The following is a 19,804-nucleotide window of genomic DNA, read 5'->3' as shown; positions in this document are numbered from 1 at the left end:
TTGGCCGGATATCCTTAGGAAAATGTGCTTCATTCTGCTGTACAGAGAACAGTTTGCTCTTTTTTATGTTCATTAAAGCAGTATCAAAATATTGAACATTTGTTCATTCATACATGTTAGAAGCTTCTGTAGGGAAAAAAATTTCTTTAAACTACCGCATTTATTAGTTCAGTATTGTTGCTCTGTATCTGCTGTTTCTAATTATGGTAAAATATTTCAAAAATTTTGGTTGCTGCATACAAGTTTCATGTTAATATTTTGCTTAGGTAAAATTAAATTTTCTAATGGAAAGTATCCGATAAAATTCTTGCTGCATTCTTACGAGGAAGGCATGTATTTTAACCACTATTTTACAAGTGTTAATCAGCAAATGATATAATGTGAAAGTTCTGCACATGAAATCAATAATAGAACAGAGATTAGAAGTCATGTCTTCAATCTACTAGATCCTGCTAACAGTTTCCACATATGCTACCTGATATTTCAACTGAAGCAGTCTTATGCTGTGGATTTAGAAACTGGAATCGCTTGACTTTATGATCCATACAGATGTTTTTTATTGTTAATGTAATGTTTGGAAAGTTCTAAGAAAATATAATTATATTGTTACAGGAGTTATAATTAATTGTAGCAGCATCTATTAATTAATTCAAAATTGCAATAACATAAATTGTAATACTGTAAAAACTATGGCTGTTCCTGTAAGTCCAAATTATATAGTGACAATAGTATTCTTTTTATTTAAACTACAGCAGAAAAAATATTCATCAATCATAGCATAAATCAGCACATGTATCACTAAATATAAGTCTCTCGTCTTTGTCCACTTACAGATTTATAATTGGAGATCTTTCAGATTCTGAAAGTGATATATTTGAGCAGTTGAAGGAGTGGGACACAAATTCAGCAGAAGAACAACAAAAGGCTTTCTGCCATGGGATAGAACTCATTCCCTGGTACGTGTTATCTATCAGGGCTGATGTCCATCAGTTCATGCAACAAGGAGCAACCGTCATTCATTATGACCAGGAGACGCATCTCTCGGCACGTTGCTTTCTTCAACTTCAGCCTGACAATAGTACTTTGACTTGGACGAAACCCACAACGGTTTGCCCTACAAATGCTAAGGCAAAACTGAGTGTGCTGGGTAATACTGCTGAGCTTGGTAAATACCAGTTTCTTGGTAATACTGGACTGGTGGAAGGTTTCTTGGACTTGTTTTCAGCCAAGGCTGTATATATGGGACACTCTGGCATTGATATGCACACTGTGTGTGTTCAGAATAAACTTTGTAATATGTCCCTTGAAGAAAATGGTATAACACTACTTTATGGACTTCAGACTACTGATAATAAGTTGCTGCACTTTGTTGCTCCGATATATACTGCCAAAATGCTGTATGATGGATTGCTGGAATTGACTAAAGCTGTAAGAAAAATGAGGAGATTCCCTGATCAAAGACTACAGTGGCTACGGAAACAGTATGTCAGCCTTTACCAGGTAAAAGATGCTAAGATTTTGTGTAAGATAAGTTCAAAGATATCAACAACTTAATGTAATGCAATTAGTTTCTATTATAAGTAAGCTAAGGTTAAAGATGAGCACCAAATGTCCAACTTTGTAACACAGCTTAAGTCAGTAAGATCTGATTCTCCACATAATGTTCTGTCAAACCTTGCATGTTTTCAATACACTGAAGTTAAATCTTTTTTTATTATGAAGCTCTTCATGTGTTTGGAGTTTTGGAATAAGTATTTTATTAAAGAAAAAGCAATGACTGTACTTGAAAAGGGTGCTGAAATACTGAGTGATGAGAGTTAGGGCCAAAAACCCCCCCAAAATAGCAAACAAAATAGCCCTTTGGTATTCATGCAGTAATTAAAAATTGCCTCCTCTTGATGTTTTGTCTTTCATTGGTTCCTTAGAGGCGTCTATATTATCGCTTAAAAAAATGTGTCTGTTCTTATTCTCCTTGTTTTGTTAACGCTGAGAATTTTTGTAGGAGGATGGAAGGTTTGAAGGCCCAACCTTGGCTCAGGCTGTTGAGCTGTTTGGAGGCAGACGATGGAGTGCAAGAAACACAAGCACGGGAACTCTCACCAAAAGCACCGAGAAACCTAGTGTACAGAGAAACAACACTCTGGGAATAAGCACAGCTAAGAAAAAGAAGAAAGTACTCATGAGGGTAGAATATTTTGTTATTCATGTATTTTGTTGCTAATCTGGCTGATTTGTTTCCTTCCTACAGTTACTGTGTATTCTGAACCAGACAAAAGAAGTGTTAGAAGATAATTTTAAAACTGTTTATTGCAGTTTCAGGTTTGGGGCTTATTGTTTTCCATTAGTTCGGGTTTCTTTTCTCATGCTTGAAGCATTCTCAGGACGTGGGCATTGGGGCTAGCAGAAGGGGACAGAATCTTGTTGAGACCTTTAGGTGCTACCTCAGTATAAAGGTAAAATACTGGTAATAATAAAAATATTAACGTGCAAAGTGATGTTTGGAGGCTGGTGTCAGTTTCTTTGCTCATTTTTGTTTTCATGTTCCCAAAAACATCACCACAGTTATTCTGCCTCAGGTTAGCACACAGTTTTATCTTACGTGGCTGACAGGAACACCGGACATCGTCCGGCAGACTCCTGGGCTCAACCACTTTCAGAAATAGCCAGGAGAGAGGAAAATACAGGGACTAGCAGCTCTACACTATCCACATGTTCTAGTGGGCAGGTAGGGAAGATCCTCAAATGACAAGATACACCCTCTTTAGGGCTCCTACGTACCAGTGGAATAGTGTAAAGCCAGCTGCACCACTTCAGAGAGGCGCAATCATTGTCGTCTTCTGTGTGATGTCAAACTGAGGTAACACCTAATGGTCCCACACTTCACTATGTATCGTGTTTAAGTTGTCTCTTTTCTACTGGTAGCAACCTTACAGGAGTCTGTTTCATAAGGAATAGCTGATTTATCTCATGGTGTTGTTACAGATTGCACTGATAAAGAATGGGAAAAGTAGTGCTTTCGGAATATTTATTATGGTGCTCATCCTTTCTAGGGTGAAAGTGGAGAGGCCACTGATGATGAAATGGCAACTCGGAAGGCAAAAAGCTGTAAGGAATATCGTAATAGAAGTGGTTCAGATCCTCAAGATATTGATGAACAAGAAGAACCAGGTAGATAAATAGCTTGAGTACTTAGAAGTCCCTCAGGTTTTTGCTCAAAGTCTTTTTATACAGACATTCTTTAATGGTGTTAAAAATACATTTATGATATAAAACTACTTTTGCAGTTGAAACTCCAAATGCTATAAACTTTTAAATTAATTTCTGTAGTTGTTCATGATTGTCCTTTCATTTAGTTTCAGTAGAACTTCCTTTCCATTCAGATGAAATGGGTATATAAGTGTTGTTCAGAATGTATCCTTTTGACTGTCTTGGGACAAATCTAGAATCCCTTTAGTGTCTTACTATGTGTTAATGAATTATGATACCGGTCTCTTGGACAAAAGCATTTTTATTGGGCCAGATGTTGTAATTGTGCTGCAAACTCTTGTTTTCTCCATAGATCAAAATATTATTATTAATGCTTCTCCATCTAACAACCTGCCATCAAGAAGAGCTCACTCTCTGACAGCATCTGGATCTCCTAATTTAGGAGCTACAACATCTTCACCAACAAGACCAGTCTCCTCTCCTGTAATGTCTTCAAGCAAGAGTCAGTCTAGGTAAGGACAAAATCAATGCTTTGATTTAAAAAGAAAGCAGGTTACTGTTACTTAATTATCATCAAATGTGTTTTTCGTGCCAAACTGATGAAATCTGACAAAAACAATGCCAGAAATGTCATTAGCCTTTTGCTAGACATCTAAAACACATTGCAGAGCAACATAGGACATTTAAGCTGAAATACCATGAATCTGAGAATGGCTTTGTAGCGAGTCCCTGAGCAGCATGCTTCAGTTTGTCTGTTACAGAAGCAGATTGGAATGCTGTTCCAAAACTACACAAATAGGGAGTTTAACTCTTTCTCCAGATCTTCTCCAAAACATAGTTATAGATGTCTTCTGTATAATGAAAATCAACAGAAATGTTGTAGATGTGTGAACTGAAGTTCTGAGGTTTCTCAGCACAAGTCATTTCTACATGGGGGAGTATTGACTTTTGCTGACATTCCTGGTGATGACTGCAGTACTGTCTTGCGGAATTGAGGAAGAGATTTGAAATCTTTCTCTTACAGGCCTCTCCTCCTTGAACATTCATCCTTTTTGTGTCACTTAGGCCTTGCAAAAGGTCATGCTGTGGTTGTGCAGTGACATAGTGCAGTAATGTATTAATTCTATGAATGGTAATAATGGCGGTGGTGGTAGTAGTTGTAGTAATAATAATGTAACAACGTTAATATGTCAGGGATGTGGATGGTACTTTATAACTTACAACACAGTCTCAACAGAGGCTTTCTAGTGCCTTTTAACAGAATGAATACTGAGGTATGGTTATGAATATGAATCTTGGGGTTTCCAGGAGAGCAATGGTAAACAATGGAAGAGATTGCTGCTGCTGGTAGAATATTATTTTTGAAGAGACATGTCTTGTGTAATGGTTTATGTTGTGTATTTCTTAGGGATTTTTTTTACGCTTAAAGTAGTTGGGTTTGGCAATAGATGTGAGTAGTAGAGCCACCTGTGGACATCTGTGGTTGGCTGCTTCTTTTAACACTGCTTTCTGAGACTCTTACTATGTTCTTTACTTTTTTGTTCTTCACTGTCATTCACAACCATGGGATGAACATGCCAGACTAGGATTTATCTCTGTAAGACATTTCTCTTACTTTTTTTTTTAAGGATTGGAACAGCTTTCTTTTACATGAAACTGAAGAAATACTGCTTTACTACCTCTGGAAAATGCTTCTCTGTTTTGCAAATATGCTTTTTGTTTTTATGCCAAAATAATTATTATTCTCTAAATTAAATTAAAAGACTCAACAGAGAACTCGCATTCCCGGGGGAAGGACAGCTAATGTTCCTTTAAATCCTCTCAGTCCTGGGTTTCTGTACAGATTGCTGTGCAGCTTAGCCCTGTGGGCCTCCCCAAGTTATGACACGTTTTCCCTGGCAAAGTTGTTTGGAAACTCCACGGCATCGTGTGGTAGAGCTCTCCCCAACTGGATACAACGCTTCTTGCTAGAATTTGCTCAGGATACAGCTGTATGGCTGTTTCATCTGTCCTGAGGAAATCTTCCTCAGAACAGAATTACATGTTTTACCTTGACCCAGTTTTCATGAGCCCTTAAGAGACTTGGAGCACTGGAGAGAGTTTTATTCTTGGTATTTACCCTTCGAACCCTTGATAGGTCTGAATTGTGCTTGCCAGTTTTCATGTGTGTGGACGCTTCGCATGTGCTAAAAGAAATAAATGCCTGTAGTGCCTCAACTGTGATCAGTAAGTTTAAGCTATCAAATAGTTGGCCCTCTGCTTTGCTGCAAAGTCCTGTCATCATCCACCCTATATGTGTTTAATTCAGTTCTGGGATCTCTTTTAGAGTAAACCAGCTGGTTGCCTCCAAGATGGAGTTTAGGTGCCATTCTGGGAATATTTGCTCCAGAGACTTCTGTAATTAGATACTATGGATGGCGAGCTTACTCAGTCTCAAACCATCTACAATATACTGTCTTACAGGACACACTCCCAGCAAGGATTGTACCTTCAGGCAATCCACCCGCAGTCATGGCCTGTCCTATTGCTTTGTGTTACATTAAATAAATGGCACTCTGTCAGGCAATAACATATGCCACAGCTTATTTCAGCCACTTTAAATAGGACACACACCAAAAATGAAAAAGATGTCTTAGAGACAGGCAAGCACCATGGAGGGACCAAACCAGACCTGAGCCAGTTGCTGCGCAGTGCAGAGCAATGTGAACTTGAGCCTTTCTGCCCCACTCAGAAAAAGTGGCAGGATGGATGCCTTTAGCAGTAGAGATATAACTGACGGAGGAGCAGACTGGGGCTGTGGTACGTAAAGACTCTGAGCAGCACAATATTCTTCCTGGAAGCTGCTGCCCTTAACTGCGGTGATACACAAGCAAAGTAAGTTTGGGAACCGACACAGGCTGAACATGGACATCTTTTGTTTCTTTTTGCTCCATTTTTCTTGTTAATTCTGTAGTCTCATAAAAATCAAGTTATATACTCAGTTATACCTGACCAGTTTTGTCAGTAGCATCATAAATTAAGATAAAATGAAGTATCCATTTTCCAAAGTAACAGAAAGTTGGAATGACCTAGATAATGTTATAGCATAGGAAATACAGGATTCACTGGGAGTGCTTGTATGTGTTTGTATGGCTCTGCGCAGATTAGAGCCAACAGAGTTTATTAATTCAGATTAGCATCTGGATTTAGACTCAAACACTGACAAGGCTTCATAGTTGGAGGCAGTGTTGGACATGAGCTGGTTGTGCACGTTAGGTGAGTGCATGATCCCTCACAGAACCCGGAGCGTAGGAGAGCGGGGAGCAGAGGGTCCCACTGGGCTGCGCAGAAGCCTTTGCAGCACAGAAAGCTGAGCTGGTGACAAATGATTGTTAGCTGCATTGTAGCAGCTAGGAGGAAGAGAGCAAGAGAGATTCCTAGTTCTTTTTCTCTTTCTCTTGCCATATAATATGTGAATTAACTTTACCTGACCAGTAAATTAGATTGTCTCCACCAAGTGAGAAACGCTAAGCAAAATAAAATTTCTTAATGTGAAAAAAAAAATCTAAATATAATGATAGCAATTTAAAAAGAGGAGGACCTGGCTATCTTTGTTGTACATTTTAAATAATAATCATTATTATAGGTAGAGAATGAAAAATGGTATTTTTAGATATGTAACTCAAAACCTTAATATTCCCGACCTCCTTACAAATAATTTATGTTGAGAATAAATCCTTGTACAAGCCAGATGTCTAGATAATTTCCAACCACAGGTAGCCTGCAGCTGTCTTCTGTCATTCTTTCAAAGCAGATGTGCATCCAGCAAATTCCCAAGTTCTTTGGAAATCTAGTGCTGCCTGTAAGGTGGAGGAAGCAGGGGAAACGGTGGTAACGCCACTGGGAAACAGGTAACAGGAAATGGAAAATTAGAGATGGAGGCTTTATTGCGAAGAGAGACTAAACTGTCTCTCTCATTAGCTGTATACAGGTATAATCCAGACTGCTACTAATTACAGTTTTGGTTGTTGGTGGTTGTGAGGTTTTCTTGGGGTTTTTGGCTTTTTTTTTTTTTTTAACAACCTGTATTTATTACACATGGAACGATTGTGGAAGATACACTTTAGTGATCAGATCCAGTGAAATGCTGAGCATTATCATCTGCTGCTGCTCTTCATTTGGTGCTCTACAGTTCCAGTCTGTTTTCTGGAGTCAAGAGACTTTCGTCATCATGATTTATTTTTCTTGTCTGATAAAAATGTTAGGAATTATTTTAGCCACAAAGTTATATGCAGTATGTCAGTACTTGCCATAGTGATGTCAAACAAATTGAACGTTATCAACTAAAGTAGATGGTATTTTTTAATACTTTTAAATCACATTCTGTTTTCAATTGCATGCATCCATCCCAGGCCAGGAGTGAATTGAAGAATCTGATCTAGCATATTTATGTATAAAGTCGCCTGCTTGCAGCAGGTGACTGCAAATGTCTTTACAAACGCTGGACAACAAGCTGGTCCTGTTTTTCCATCACAGCTGTTGGAACTATTTGTCCTGAACCTGATGGCAGAATTCATAGATTAATGGATTTGTAGATTTGAACATTACAAAGCAATAAAGTCCGACACACGGCCACCTAGTCTGATATTTTGAAACAACTACTGTAACTTCTGGAGTTAGTTATGGTTTAAACTAGAAAATTCTTCATATCTGTGCTGGCTGCTTAGATCCCTTCCTTTTCAGGATGCTGGTGCTAGCGGATGCCATTCCTGCAGTGTGTGTTCATTGGTGTTTAGGCCCAGGAAGGGGCTCAAGAGCTCAGCCCATTATTGCAAATTAGTACATGACATTCACTAAGGACTTGTTCATACTGCTGTTTTAATGCTCCCAGATATAAAACTCCAGGTGCATAAGGAAAATATTTGTTTTTCTTGCATATCCAGTCAGAATATTAGTATTTTATTTTGACAGTGCAGCGCTTTAAGGAATTCTACATCCATTTTATTTTTCCCTTAGCAATTCTTCAACGAACCTCATAAACAGCCTGCGCTACAAGAATACTGGCATTGTTTTCTTTAAAGGGAAAACGAGAATGCTTTCATTTGTGCCATTTGCATCAGGCTTTTTTGCACATGGAAGAGCTTTAAATAGCATGCATATACATTAGCAATTCTGGCAAACTCTGCAGTTGTCTTGAGGGAAAAGAATAGCTGCTGTAAAACAAGAAGGTACAAACTGTTGTTATGCATCTTATAAGATACTGCTTTATTTGCTTCTTCCAGATATTGGTAATAAATGCATTAAGGAGAGCACAAATAAAGTGTTCATGCAGTAATGTGTAATATTTCAATAAGTAGAAATTTAACATAACAAAACTACAGCAGTCTCTTTCTGATTTAGCACATGGAGCAGTAGTAGCTGGCATGGCCGTGTTAAAGGAGGAATGAAGGGGTTTCAGAACTTCATGGTGTCCGATAGTAACATGACTTTTGTGGAATTTGTAGAGCTCTTCAAATCTTTCAGGTAAAATATATTTTTATTCTGTACTGACCTCATTCATCCAAGTTTATAAAAGAGCAAAAATTGAACTTTTCAACTCTTTTCGCAGTGTCCGTAGCCGCAAGGATCTGAAAGACCTTTTTGATGTCTATGCTGTGCCTTGCAATCGATCTGGTTTAGAGCCTGCTCCACTTTACACTAATTTGAAGATTGATGAAAATAGCAGTGGATTCCAGCCTGATTTAGGTTTGTTAAAGAGGAAAATACAGCTGTTAGACTGCTGAACAGCTTCAGTTACTGGCCTTAAGAAAAAGTGTCTCAGTCAGTCTCATAAAGAACTATCAATTATAAGTTTAAGTAGAGGATTGCTGCCATACCTCCACTAATACCTAGTTAGCAGGATGTAAGACAGGTTCTTTGTTCAGAAATGAAGAGGAGGAAAAGTATTCCTGCTTTACATTAGCCAGATACATTTGTAACCAGTATGGCAGGGGCATAAAACTTGTTGCTGAGCGGCTGGGCCCAACACAGGGATCGGTATCTGGTTGCAGGAGCTCTGGAAGGGCTAAAACACTGAGCAAATGTAGGGAGGAGAAATGAGGAGGCTGTGCCCTCTGTCTCATTTGGTTGCTTTTTTCCTGTCTGGTTTCCTAGTAGATCTGCTTTATGTGGGACAAGGGGGAAGGAAACCTCTGTCCCCCTTTACATTCCCCAGTTACCATCATCTAAGTCTGGAGCTTTGTCCACATTTAAAGAAAACAGTGTTTCTGCCAAGCAGCCTGTGGGGAGGGTACAGTACAATTGGCATATGGGACTGGAAGAAGATCAACGGTGATCGCACAGGAAGGGTATGGGGTTGTACACAGTGAAGGAAAGGCTTTGAGGCTGTACGTGATGGTGAGAGGAAGCAGGAGGGTCCTGGGTGACAGTGTGCAAGAGGGTGTGAATCCATGTTAAAGGTTCCAGGATTTTGTTTATAGTAATTGAACGCTTATAGCCCTCCTCCCATTGTTTTCATACATGCTTCATACTCTTTCTTCTGTTAGTGAATAGAAACAAGATGGGTTTGTTCTAATTTACTATGTCAGTGCTAAAATATTCAGTCAGATATTCATATGTATTATTATATTACATTATGTTCTATACAGTGTATATATAATACACATAATTCTATAGCTCATATTTCTATTTCCTTATTTTTATTTTAAGATTTGTTGACTAGGAATGTTTCAGACCTTGGTTTGTTCATTAAGAGCAGGCAGCAATTATCGGACAACCAGAGGCAAATATCTGATGCTATTGCTGCTGCCAGTATCGTAACCAATGGTACTGGAGTTGAAAGCACATCGCTGGGAATATTTGGAGTGGGAATCCAGCAGCTAAATGACTTCCTAGTGAATTGCCAAGGAGAACACTGCACCTATGATGAAATCCTCAGTATTATCCAGGTCTGTAGTACAAACATCTTGCAATTCCTTTTACTTGAACTGTTGTTACTTCTGTTTTCCCCATTAGCATTTTCTGCCTTGTAGTCTGAATAGCACATCTGTATGGATATCTCCTTTCAGACTGATGTTGTCACTACAGTTTACTTGAATTTAAAATCTAATACTGTCTTTATTCTGGGCTATAAAATTGTGCAGACGTCCATAAAAATAAAAAAAAATCCTGCAAATAAACAGTTTTATTGGCTGTGTGTGCTTTATCCAGAAAGGGATGTCACCACTTGGGAAAAGTATTCATAACAGTGCGTTGTTTTCTCCTTGTCTGTGACCATGTTTGATAGAGCTTAACCCTAATTTGGAACTTAAAAAAACACCATTTCCACATATTTTTATTTTATTATAAAAAATTTTCCAGAGCAAACATGGACATTTTATTCCTTTATGTACAATGGCTGAAGTGATTGGAAAGTATGTGGAAAATTTTGAATTCCTCCAAACATGCATAATTAATATACTCCAGAATTAAGCCCCCACTTAGCAGTTAACAAAGGCTAAAAACTGTATATTTCAACTATCAACGTGTAATATAAAATTGCAAAGTTTAAAAGACAGAAATTCTAAAGAAACATCAAGTTAGCATACCACAAGTCTCTTCAATTCGAGATGGTGGTGTGTTGTGTTTAAGCACAATTGATAGGAGAAGGATGCCTGATTATAGATCCTTTTTAATTTCAGCTTAAGTGCTGACTCTGCTTTGAACAGGAGGTTGGATTAGATGACCTCCCAACATCCTTTCCAACCTGAATGATTCTATGATTTACAGTTATGCGTTTAGTATGCTTGTTTAGTGATTTGTAAAGCAAGCATGAGCATACCGCAGGCACCTAATTACTTTATCCACAAAAAGTCTGGTTTTAGATACTAAGTGGTTAGTTCAATGAGCAGACTACACTATGAAAATATGAAAAAGCTGTATTTCTAAGAATTGGTATTATATATCTCTTAAATTTCTTCCTCTTTATAGAAATTTGAACCCAGTGTGAATATGTGCCAGCAGGGGCTGCTATCTTTTGAAGGATTTGCAAGGTAATTATTTATATGTTAATTTATATATATATACACACATATATATTTATAATATTAAGATGACACCAGTCTATTGATGTTTGTTTGACAGTCACAAAATCCTCAGCAAAGCATAAAATTTTCTTACATCTTCTCACCTCTAGATTTTTGATGGATAAAGACAACTTTGCCTCCAAAAATGATGAGTCACAAGAGAATGCTGAGGACTTGCACTTTCCACTGTCATATTACTACATAGAATCTTCACACAATACGTACCTTACTGGCCATCAGCTTAAAGGGGAGTCCTCGGTAGAGCTCTACAGCCAGGTATGCAGGATTGGATCATTGTGTAGTTTTCAACATGAACTTGTTTGTTTAACTGGCAAGTCGCAGAAGCATGACCTTTTTGCTTTGAAAATCTAAATGTCCTAAACCCCTGCTTGCAAAACGTTGGAAAACATGATGTGTGGGAAAGCTGCCTGTAAGCACAGTTGTGCTTAAATGCCTTTTCTAAGGCAAAAAAATGGGTTTAGTTTGAGATTCATAGCATTTAGACACCAGTCGGTCTGATCTGACCTACTAAAATTAGACTTTCCCACAGGAAAGACTGATCTAATATTTTAGTTCATTCAGATGTCAAAAACACTACTAAAATACTGTATATTGCACTGCAAAGACAAATTTCAAATGGAACTATAACTTCTAAAAACATTACTTCTAGGAATATTCTACGTTTTTTTAGACTTTATGCCTGATTGGTGGTGAACAGAAAAGAACAATTTCTCCCTAGGGCTTTTGTTTCTGTGTGTGTTTGTGTGTGTGTGTGTGTGTGTGTGTGTGTGTATACACACACATACATACATACATATATATATTTGTGTGTCTGTGTATTTACCAAATGCTAGAGAAAGCATCAAACTTCCTGTGAGCAGTGCTTTCATTACTCTAAATGTTAATGGCTCGCCATTGAGAAGGGCTGGTGTCCCATGTGCTGCTTTGCCTGGACAGAGGAGTGAGGCTGTGTTAGGAAAGCCCAAGTAACGTGATTGCATTGAATAATGCAATTGCAAAGGAGGTTTCTTTAGTAGCACTGCACAGAGTGATGTGAAGATTGTGTTGGTAATAGATGGGAAGTGAGATAGAGCTCAGCTGGCTCCAAAATTTGCATGATGCAGAAAAGCTTCTTCCTGTCCCTCAAGTAGTTGTCGCCAGAAGAGAAGGGGCGCTTTGTTCTGGCTCAGTGTGTCTGGCTCTCACAGAAGTGGTGGTGTGCCAGCTACGGCCACAACTGCCTTAATTATTCAGGTTTTGAATAGGAGAAGTAATTTTTTATTTGTTCATGAATGTTTTTGCTGGAAATGGTTTTGATTGTCGAGATCTTTGTTTTCAGTAAAATATTTAATTGTAATACAGATAACTCTTTCAATGATAGGCATGCTAACTATTGATAGCATTAATAAGCTGGGCTGCCAACAGGTGGGTTAGCTTATCTTTCCCTCCATCCTTCCTCTTTGCTTTCTTCAGTGGTTTTCTAGCAAGTAGGGCTTTCTAAAATAAATACATGAATAAATAAGAAATGGATGGATGGGTGGCTGTAAATTAGCTTAATATCATTAAATAAGATGGCCTGGCACATTTCCATTCTAACTATCCTCATGGAAGTTGTTCATAAGACATTATTTTCAGACCTTCTTCTATTTAAAAAACTAACAACAAAAAGAACCAGCAAGCAAACTGCAGATGCCGTGCCCATAAGCTGTCATGGTAGCAACCTGGAATAAATTGCCAAAAGCTGCTTTTGCAGGTAGAAATATGGAAATGTTTCTCTCCCTCAGAACATTAAGCTATACATTAAGAATCACTTTCTGCAAACAGATTCCGTGTGTCCTGTAAGATACCATGAATTTCAAAAATTGATGGTACTTCTCCTAAGAATGTAAATGCTGTCTTAATTTTCCAACTCTTTCTCAACCTAGGGAATGCAGTTAGCTGGGGACTGTAGCTTCTGTGGGCTATGTTTACTCCACAGAGATTGCTCTTTCCAGCACTTTGGCGGAATCACTGGGCTTTCATTCAGCTCTGCAATGTCCGTCTTCTGCTTTGATGTCATGAGTCTGTGGCTTATACTTGCTTACACTGTTCAATTGCGTTGTAGGTTCTTTTACAAGGCTGCAGAAGTGTAGAATTAGACTGCTGGGATGGCGATGATGGGATGCCTATAATTTATCATGGGCACACTCTTACTACTAAGATCTCTTTTAAGGTATGCTGATAATTGCACATAGAAACAAAAAATGAGAAGAAAATCAGTAACTTTTTCTCTAATGAAGGAAAAAATTTGCCTACTAGAGAAGTACAAATCCTAAGGGGCTGAATCCTAATAGAATATGAACTATGGAGTATGTCAGACATGAACTCCTCAAATGTAAACATTATGCTTTTCAAATTAGCTTTTGTAGCATATGTATTATGATTTTTTGTCTTTTTATTGCCAACATAACTAACATAAGCTGCTGTTACCGGTTTTGTTGTAACAAGATGCTAGGTTGATCTGTAGGAGCTTGTTTTGAAAGCAAGTTGTGGATTCTTTCTTCTTAGAGGGGAAAACAGATGCCTTCCTTTCTCCCCTTTCAACTAACAGTAAGTTAGCTGGATGCTGCAAAATAATCACATGTTCTTTCAATGACCTTTCTTTCTTACAGGAAGTAGTTGAAGCTATTGATCGCAATGCATTTATCACCTCCGACATGCCAGTTATCATATCAATAGAAAACCACTGTTCATTGCCTCAGCAACGCAAGATGGCTGAAATTTTCAAGGTAGTCCACAAATTGTGGTAAATTATTCTAAGCACATGCCTTGGGATTTTCCATAATGTATCACATGTTCTTTGATATTTCAGAATGTATTTGGAGATAAGCTGGTAACCAAGTTTTTATTTGAGACTGACTTTTCTGATGATCCCATGCTTCCTTCACCTGGCCAACTGAAAAGAAAAATCCTGCTTAAAAACAAGAAGCTGAAAGCCCATCAAACACCAGTGGATATATTGAAACAAAAGGTAAAGTCCTTCCTTAATAGCAAGCAGTGAGACCTAACTTTTGTTAGAAATAACTCGTTTGTGTTTGAAGTTTTTGCCATTCCAATATGTACAGCAGAATAATCTAATGTGTATTCATGCTTGGAAGACTCACGGTGGATTGCAACACTTTCAAATAAGTAGACAAGACATATAGTAAAGTATAGATACAGCGTAACAAAATTTCAGTGTATTTTAGTTTTATAATACTTCATAATATTACGATTAGCACCACATGCCCTATGTGATAAGCATAAATGAAGTTTCACTCTGAGGCTATAACATTTGTTATTCCTGTTTGTTGAGAAATAGTGATATGCATTGAGTATGTCTGTATATATACAATATGTAGTAATTTTTAGTAGAATTCTGCTTTGTTTCTTTTTTCATATTCAAGCCAGGAGTGTACTCTTTATTACTCCCTTTTCAGGGGGACTCTGCTATTCAAGTAGTGCTTATACCTATATGAGGAATTTTTTTTGTTTCTAAAAATTAGGGCTGCATCTCTGGTAGCCTCAAATTAACAATGTCTGTGGTTAGTCAGCAATTAGATTGAATCCTTGAAAACTAATTGCTTTTACCCAAAATGTAAACACAATTGAATTAGAATTGAATTCTTCTATCAGAATAAGTAAATCACACTGATCGTACCAGTATGTGGACATTCTCCATCTTTTAAAAAAGTTTTAAACTGTTTCCAAAACAGCATACCTCAGACTGGAAAAAGGCAGTCTTGCTCTGAACAATGTGCAAAGTGGACATTTTCCCATCATTAATCAGGTTTCATATCTTATTTGGTGTTTTTCTGCCAATACAAATTTTCTTTATACTCGAACCCTTAAAGTGGTATTTTAGTTTGATCTTAACAATCTTACTTATTTCTCATTATATATATTCAGTGCTTTCATGTAAATAAAATAAGATGCAAACAGTGATGAAAACTCTCTTGCTTTTTAAAAATACTTACCAATAATGTAATAAGTGGTTCTGTTGCTGTAGGCTCACCAGCTGGCGCATATGCAAGCACAGGCTAGCAATGGTGCTAGCAACCCCACACCTACCAATGAAGAGGAAGAAGATGAAGAGGATGAATATGACTATGACTATGAATCTCTTTCTGATGGTAACAATATATATTTCTTTATTACAGTGCTGCTGTTAGAACTGTAGCAGTAAGGCATGTAAATACTCTAGTTCACGAATGATGTAGGTAAGTTGATCTTACCGTGTGAAAGGAAGATGTACTAAATGTCCTCAGTGGCACTTTGGTGCAGTGGCCTATAATACTGTGAAAATAATTTGACTGTGTAGAAGACTGGAGTGTGACTTTAACTCCAACCATTAGATGTTTTAACTGTGCAGTGTATGCTAAATTGTAGTGTTTATAAATTATATTTTATTTTATTTATATTATGCAAAAGTGATTGTGTTCATAGTGTACTGCTCTATCTACGTTCACCTGTATGGTCTTTCCTAAGGAGTTCAGACACCTGAAAACTCAAGGTTCACAACAGACTTAGCCCTTGCATCTCCATGACTGCCATTAAATTGACCTAAGATGCAGATTCTCTAAAGTCCTCCTTGGTTACTGTTGAATCCCAGAGATCCCTGAAGTACCTATTTTAGTTACACTTTCAGTATCAGCTGTTCACTTCATGCATAAAAGTAGAGAAGCCATTGAGTCCCTGGCTTGTTCAATAAAGATGGCTTTATTAAAGCTTTAGCCGCTCAGTGAAAAAATGGCAAGGCATGCCTTACTGACTTGCCTTGTAAGTTCATGTGCTGTCTACGCTTCAGCTATCCTAGCCTTCAGGAACTGGCAGTTTAGCATAAATCCACCTTTAGGGGCAGCTTATAGATCGGATATAATGATTGGCATGCCAGAGGTGATAAAAAATACTGCAGTTATTAACTTCCACTACTTCCTTAGCTCTCCAGTTCAGTCAGACACATTTGATTTAACTACAGATGAAGGACAGAATGTGCCAGACTGAGGTGGCTGAGATGAAGTCATGCATCTTGTTTTGCTTCTCTTGCTGCGGGGCTGGTAGATTCTGGTAGAGCAAACAGCTAGAGTCAGAAACATTTAATCCTCTCAGGCTTTGTCAAAGAACATTTCTCAAAACCCCCATGCATGGATTGAACAAGCTGGATGCATCTAAATGGGTTACTCATTATTTTTCATTGGTAATTGCCAGAGTATATATATCAAAGTAGATCACCACGCGTTTACCCAATGAGATAGCAGTGATGGTACAAGTGATACCAAGCTCTTTGGGTAGTTAAATGCTGCACCATTGTTAAACTCCATAAATGGGTCAGAAAACTGACCAAAGGGACAAAAAAGTTACAGATGCACTTCAGTGTAGATAAACATAAGGTAATACATTTAGGGGGAAAAACTTAAACCTTGCTTATGTGATTCTAAGCTCAACAATGGCAGTAACAATTTGGGAGATCATGGACTTATTGAAAGTTCTTTGAAATCCTCAGCTTGGTGTGCAGTGACAGCCAAAAGATAGGGATCATCAGGAACGGTACTGAAAAAAACCCATCTTTCTGCTTCTATATAAAACCTTAATGTGCCACAACTTGAGTTCTGTGTCCAGTTCTGGCCTCCAGATCTCGAGAAGGATAATGTGGAGTTAAGGAAGTTAGAGAGAAGGGCAACCAAAAAAGTAAAGGGAGTGTGGTGGTGGCTTTGCACAGGTCTGAAAAGGCTGGAATTCTCCAGCTGGTAGAGAACGAGGGGTGAATTTGAAGCAGGTTTACTAAATCATGAAGTGGTGGATAAGAGCAGTAAAGAACTGTTACTCATTAGACCTAGGAGGTGCTCAGTAAAACAAGTGGAAGATCAGTCTAAAACAGGTAAAATAAAGTATTTTTTGTGCAGCTGGTAGTAAACTTCTGGAATCTGCTGCCACAGGAAATTGTGGAGGCAAACGGTGTCAGCAGATTGAAAAAGAGAATTGGACAAATTCATGGACAGGTTTATAAGCAAATGTTATAAGTAGAAAAGTACGGTCCAACATCCCTAATATTCAGCAATTGTAGATGTTGGGGTGGTACAAGAGAAGTGGACCATGACTAGTGGCTGGATGCTCTCTTTAAACAGCATCTCCTGTTTCCACTGTCAGAAAGAGAATGCTGAGCTAGGTGGACCATTGGTCTGATGCAGTTGGGCATGTTCTCCTAGGTAACATACTTCACTCATTGAACCTTTAAGTCTAATGGGTACCTGTTTAAGTTCTAGGTACCATGTTCAGAGAAGAGGTAAGGCTCGAGCATGCCCTGCAGCACAAGACTTCTTTCCACTTGGTCTCTTATTTACATTACTTGCTTCTGTGTTAATGATTTAAAAAATAATCACAAAATTAAGGACCTGACACTACTTGTGCGCTAGCGGTATTATTTATGCTAATAGGAAAATGTATGAGTTTGGTGCCGGTGCTGCCTTCAGTTGCGTTTTGCTAGAAAGTTGGCCTAACTGGCTACTTGAGAATACTCCTTGTGTGGGACAGGGTGGAGATAGTGTAGATGTAAATTGCTGTGAAAAAGTTGGATCTTTAACATACTTGCCAGGAAAATAGTGCAAGCTAACTGCAGTAAGTGATGTTTGAGCAATGTTCTAGTTAAGAGAAGGTTTGAGAAATCTGAAGCTAGCAAGAAACATTCACACCTTCCAATATATGAAGGAATCTGCAGCATCATTTACTTCTTTATTACAAAGATTAGTCTTTGGGATCTTTAATTTTGTTAATATTTTGGCAAAACTAATCTAAATAATGAGCTGTAAACTTTCTAAAAGATTTTCCATTTTATTTTCCTTACTGATACATTAGGTTTGTGTAAGGCTAATAGTTTTACAACTGACACTTAATTTTCATTTCTCTGGCTGTAAATCTTAATTTCCTTTACTCTTCTTCCCTCTCTGACTCCGTTTCCCTGTAGCTGATGTCCTTAATGCTTCTCCTGCTCCTAACAGCCAGGAAGGTAAAGGCCATTTGGTTGAGCATTTTAACTGCATGAAATAAGCACTGCATCTCCAGCCTGTTACATGTGACAGTGCGAATATGTGGTTTCTACTTCATATTAAAAATGCAGTCAGATTTTTATATGGCATTGTTAACTGGTCAGGAACAGTTAGAAGACTGCATGTGTGACACCAGTTATGCGTAAAAAGAATATGGTCAAAGCATCAGGAATAGCAGGAATGAAATAAAACCATTCCTTTTGTGACAGTTACAATATTTTGGTCCAGAAAGACCAAATTAATAGGTTTATTCTTCTCTGATAAATATGTAGCTTTGAAGAGGAATTTCTATAGATGTAAAAAATATTTGTTCATGGTGAATGTAAGGAGAGGAAAGCCAAAACTTGCTGTACAAAGACGTGTACATGTTTGATTTGGTTAATTGTGTTTGGACTTGAGCAAGTCTTTGCTGTTCAGGAATATCAGTTGTTTTCAGATGGCAAGCTTAATTCATTAGATGATTTTGTTTTAAGCATCTTCTGAGCACAAAAGGATGGGCTTTTAAAGAAGTGCAACATATTAACCAAAGCTGAGCATTAAATTTTTAAAGTAGAAAGTTACTACTAAAAGAGAATGCTTTGACCAGTAAATGCATTATTTTGGCATCTGGTTATTCAGATAAGATTCACAGCATTGTCCACAAGTACTGTTAATTCAAATTAAATTTCCAGTTGAAATTGTTTGGCTTTATGTTTATTAAAATCCCATTAATTTTTAGATAACATTCTTGAAGACCGACTTGAGAATAAGTTATCAAGTGATAAACTGCAGTTTGAATATAATGAAGAGACTGCCAAACGAATAAAGAAGGCTGATTGTGCTACTTACAATAATAAAGGAAAGGTAGTTCTGCTTTTTCCCCCTTTCTTCTGAGCCACACTTTGATATATATCCAGCTTCAAAAGGATTTGAGCAGTTTAGGTAACTGAGACATCAGATGGCAAATGCGCTTTAATGAAGACAAATAGTAGAAAGCATGGAAACACACCAGAGAAAACAGATTGAATAGAACAAATGCTGAACATACTGTTCAAGAAAAGTCCTCAGAGGTTATTGTATATACAGGCTATTTGGCTGAAAATTTTAACTGTCATTGCTCTCAATGAAAGACTTCATTGAAGCTAAGTCCAGAAGTTTGTTTAGATATCTGATTTCCATTAACATCAATGGAACCGAAGATTTCATCTGAGTCTTCAGCATCTTTTGTGTATATATAAATAACATATCGCACTATGATATCACATAGCCACGTTACCTTTTATTAAATCATCTGACAACTGAATCACTGCTTTGCTGTTTAGTAAATTATACTTTCTCCTGAACACAGATATTTTTTGTCTAAAAGTTTGTAGAACTGTCTCTGATTGAGGCCTTTGCACACTATTCCAGTATCAGTAACAGGTATTGATGCATAAACCTGCACACAGAGGTCTGTTAGGTGAAGACAGCAAACCATATAGGAAGAATGAGATAAAGAATTTTAAGGACATAAGA

The 19,804-nt window shown here is 37.7% G+C and overlaps 1 protein-coding gene across 12 annotated transcripts in view; it reads left to right on the top strand.

Moving 5' to 3' along the window:
* Positions 1-19,804, top strand: part of PLCE1 (phospholipase C epsilon 1) — a 166,329-nt gene that overhangs the window by 126,618 nt on the left and 19,907 nt on the right. For all 12 annotated transcript variants that reach the window (XM_072871530.1, XM_072871532.1, XM_072871535.1 and 9 more), the window contains 14 exons: positions 834-1,500; positions 2,003-2,185; positions 3,051-3,168; positions 3,560-3,719; positions 8,587-8,709; positions 8,795-8,931; positions 9,895-10,133; positions 11,155-11,216; positions 11,360-11,525; positions 13,354-13,461; positions 13,901-14,017; positions 14,101-14,259; positions 15,277-15,400; positions 19,029-19,153. In XM_072871530.1, the coding sequence (XP_072727631.1) occupies positions 834-1,500; positions 2,003-2,185; positions 3,051-3,168; positions 3,560-3,719; positions 8,587-8,709; positions 8,795-8,931; positions 9,895-10,133; positions 11,155-11,216; positions 11,360-11,525; positions 13,354-13,461; positions 13,901-14,017; positions 14,101-14,259; positions 15,277-15,400; positions 19,029-19,153 (2,488 nt within the window). The remainder of the gene's footprint in view (positions 1-833; positions 1,501-2,002; positions 2,186-3,050; positions 3,169-3,559; positions 3,720-8,586; positions 8,710-8,794; positions 8,932-9,894; positions 10,134-11,154; positions 11,217-11,359; positions 11,526-13,353; positions 13,462-13,900; positions 14,018-14,100; positions 14,260-15,276; positions 15,401-19,028; positions 19,154-19,804) is intronic.

The sequence above is a fragment of the Ciconia boyciana genome, chromosome 8, assembly GCF_034638445.1.
Source record: "Ciconia boyciana chromosome 8, ASM3463844v1, whole genome shotgun sequence".
Classification (NCBI taxonomy): domain Eukaryota; kingdom Metazoa; phylum Chordata; class Aves; order Ciconiiformes; family Ciconiidae; genus Ciconia; species Ciconia boyciana.
The sequence above is the reverse complement of the archived record's forward strand: the minus strand, read 5'-3'. Positions and strand labels throughout refer to the sequence as shown.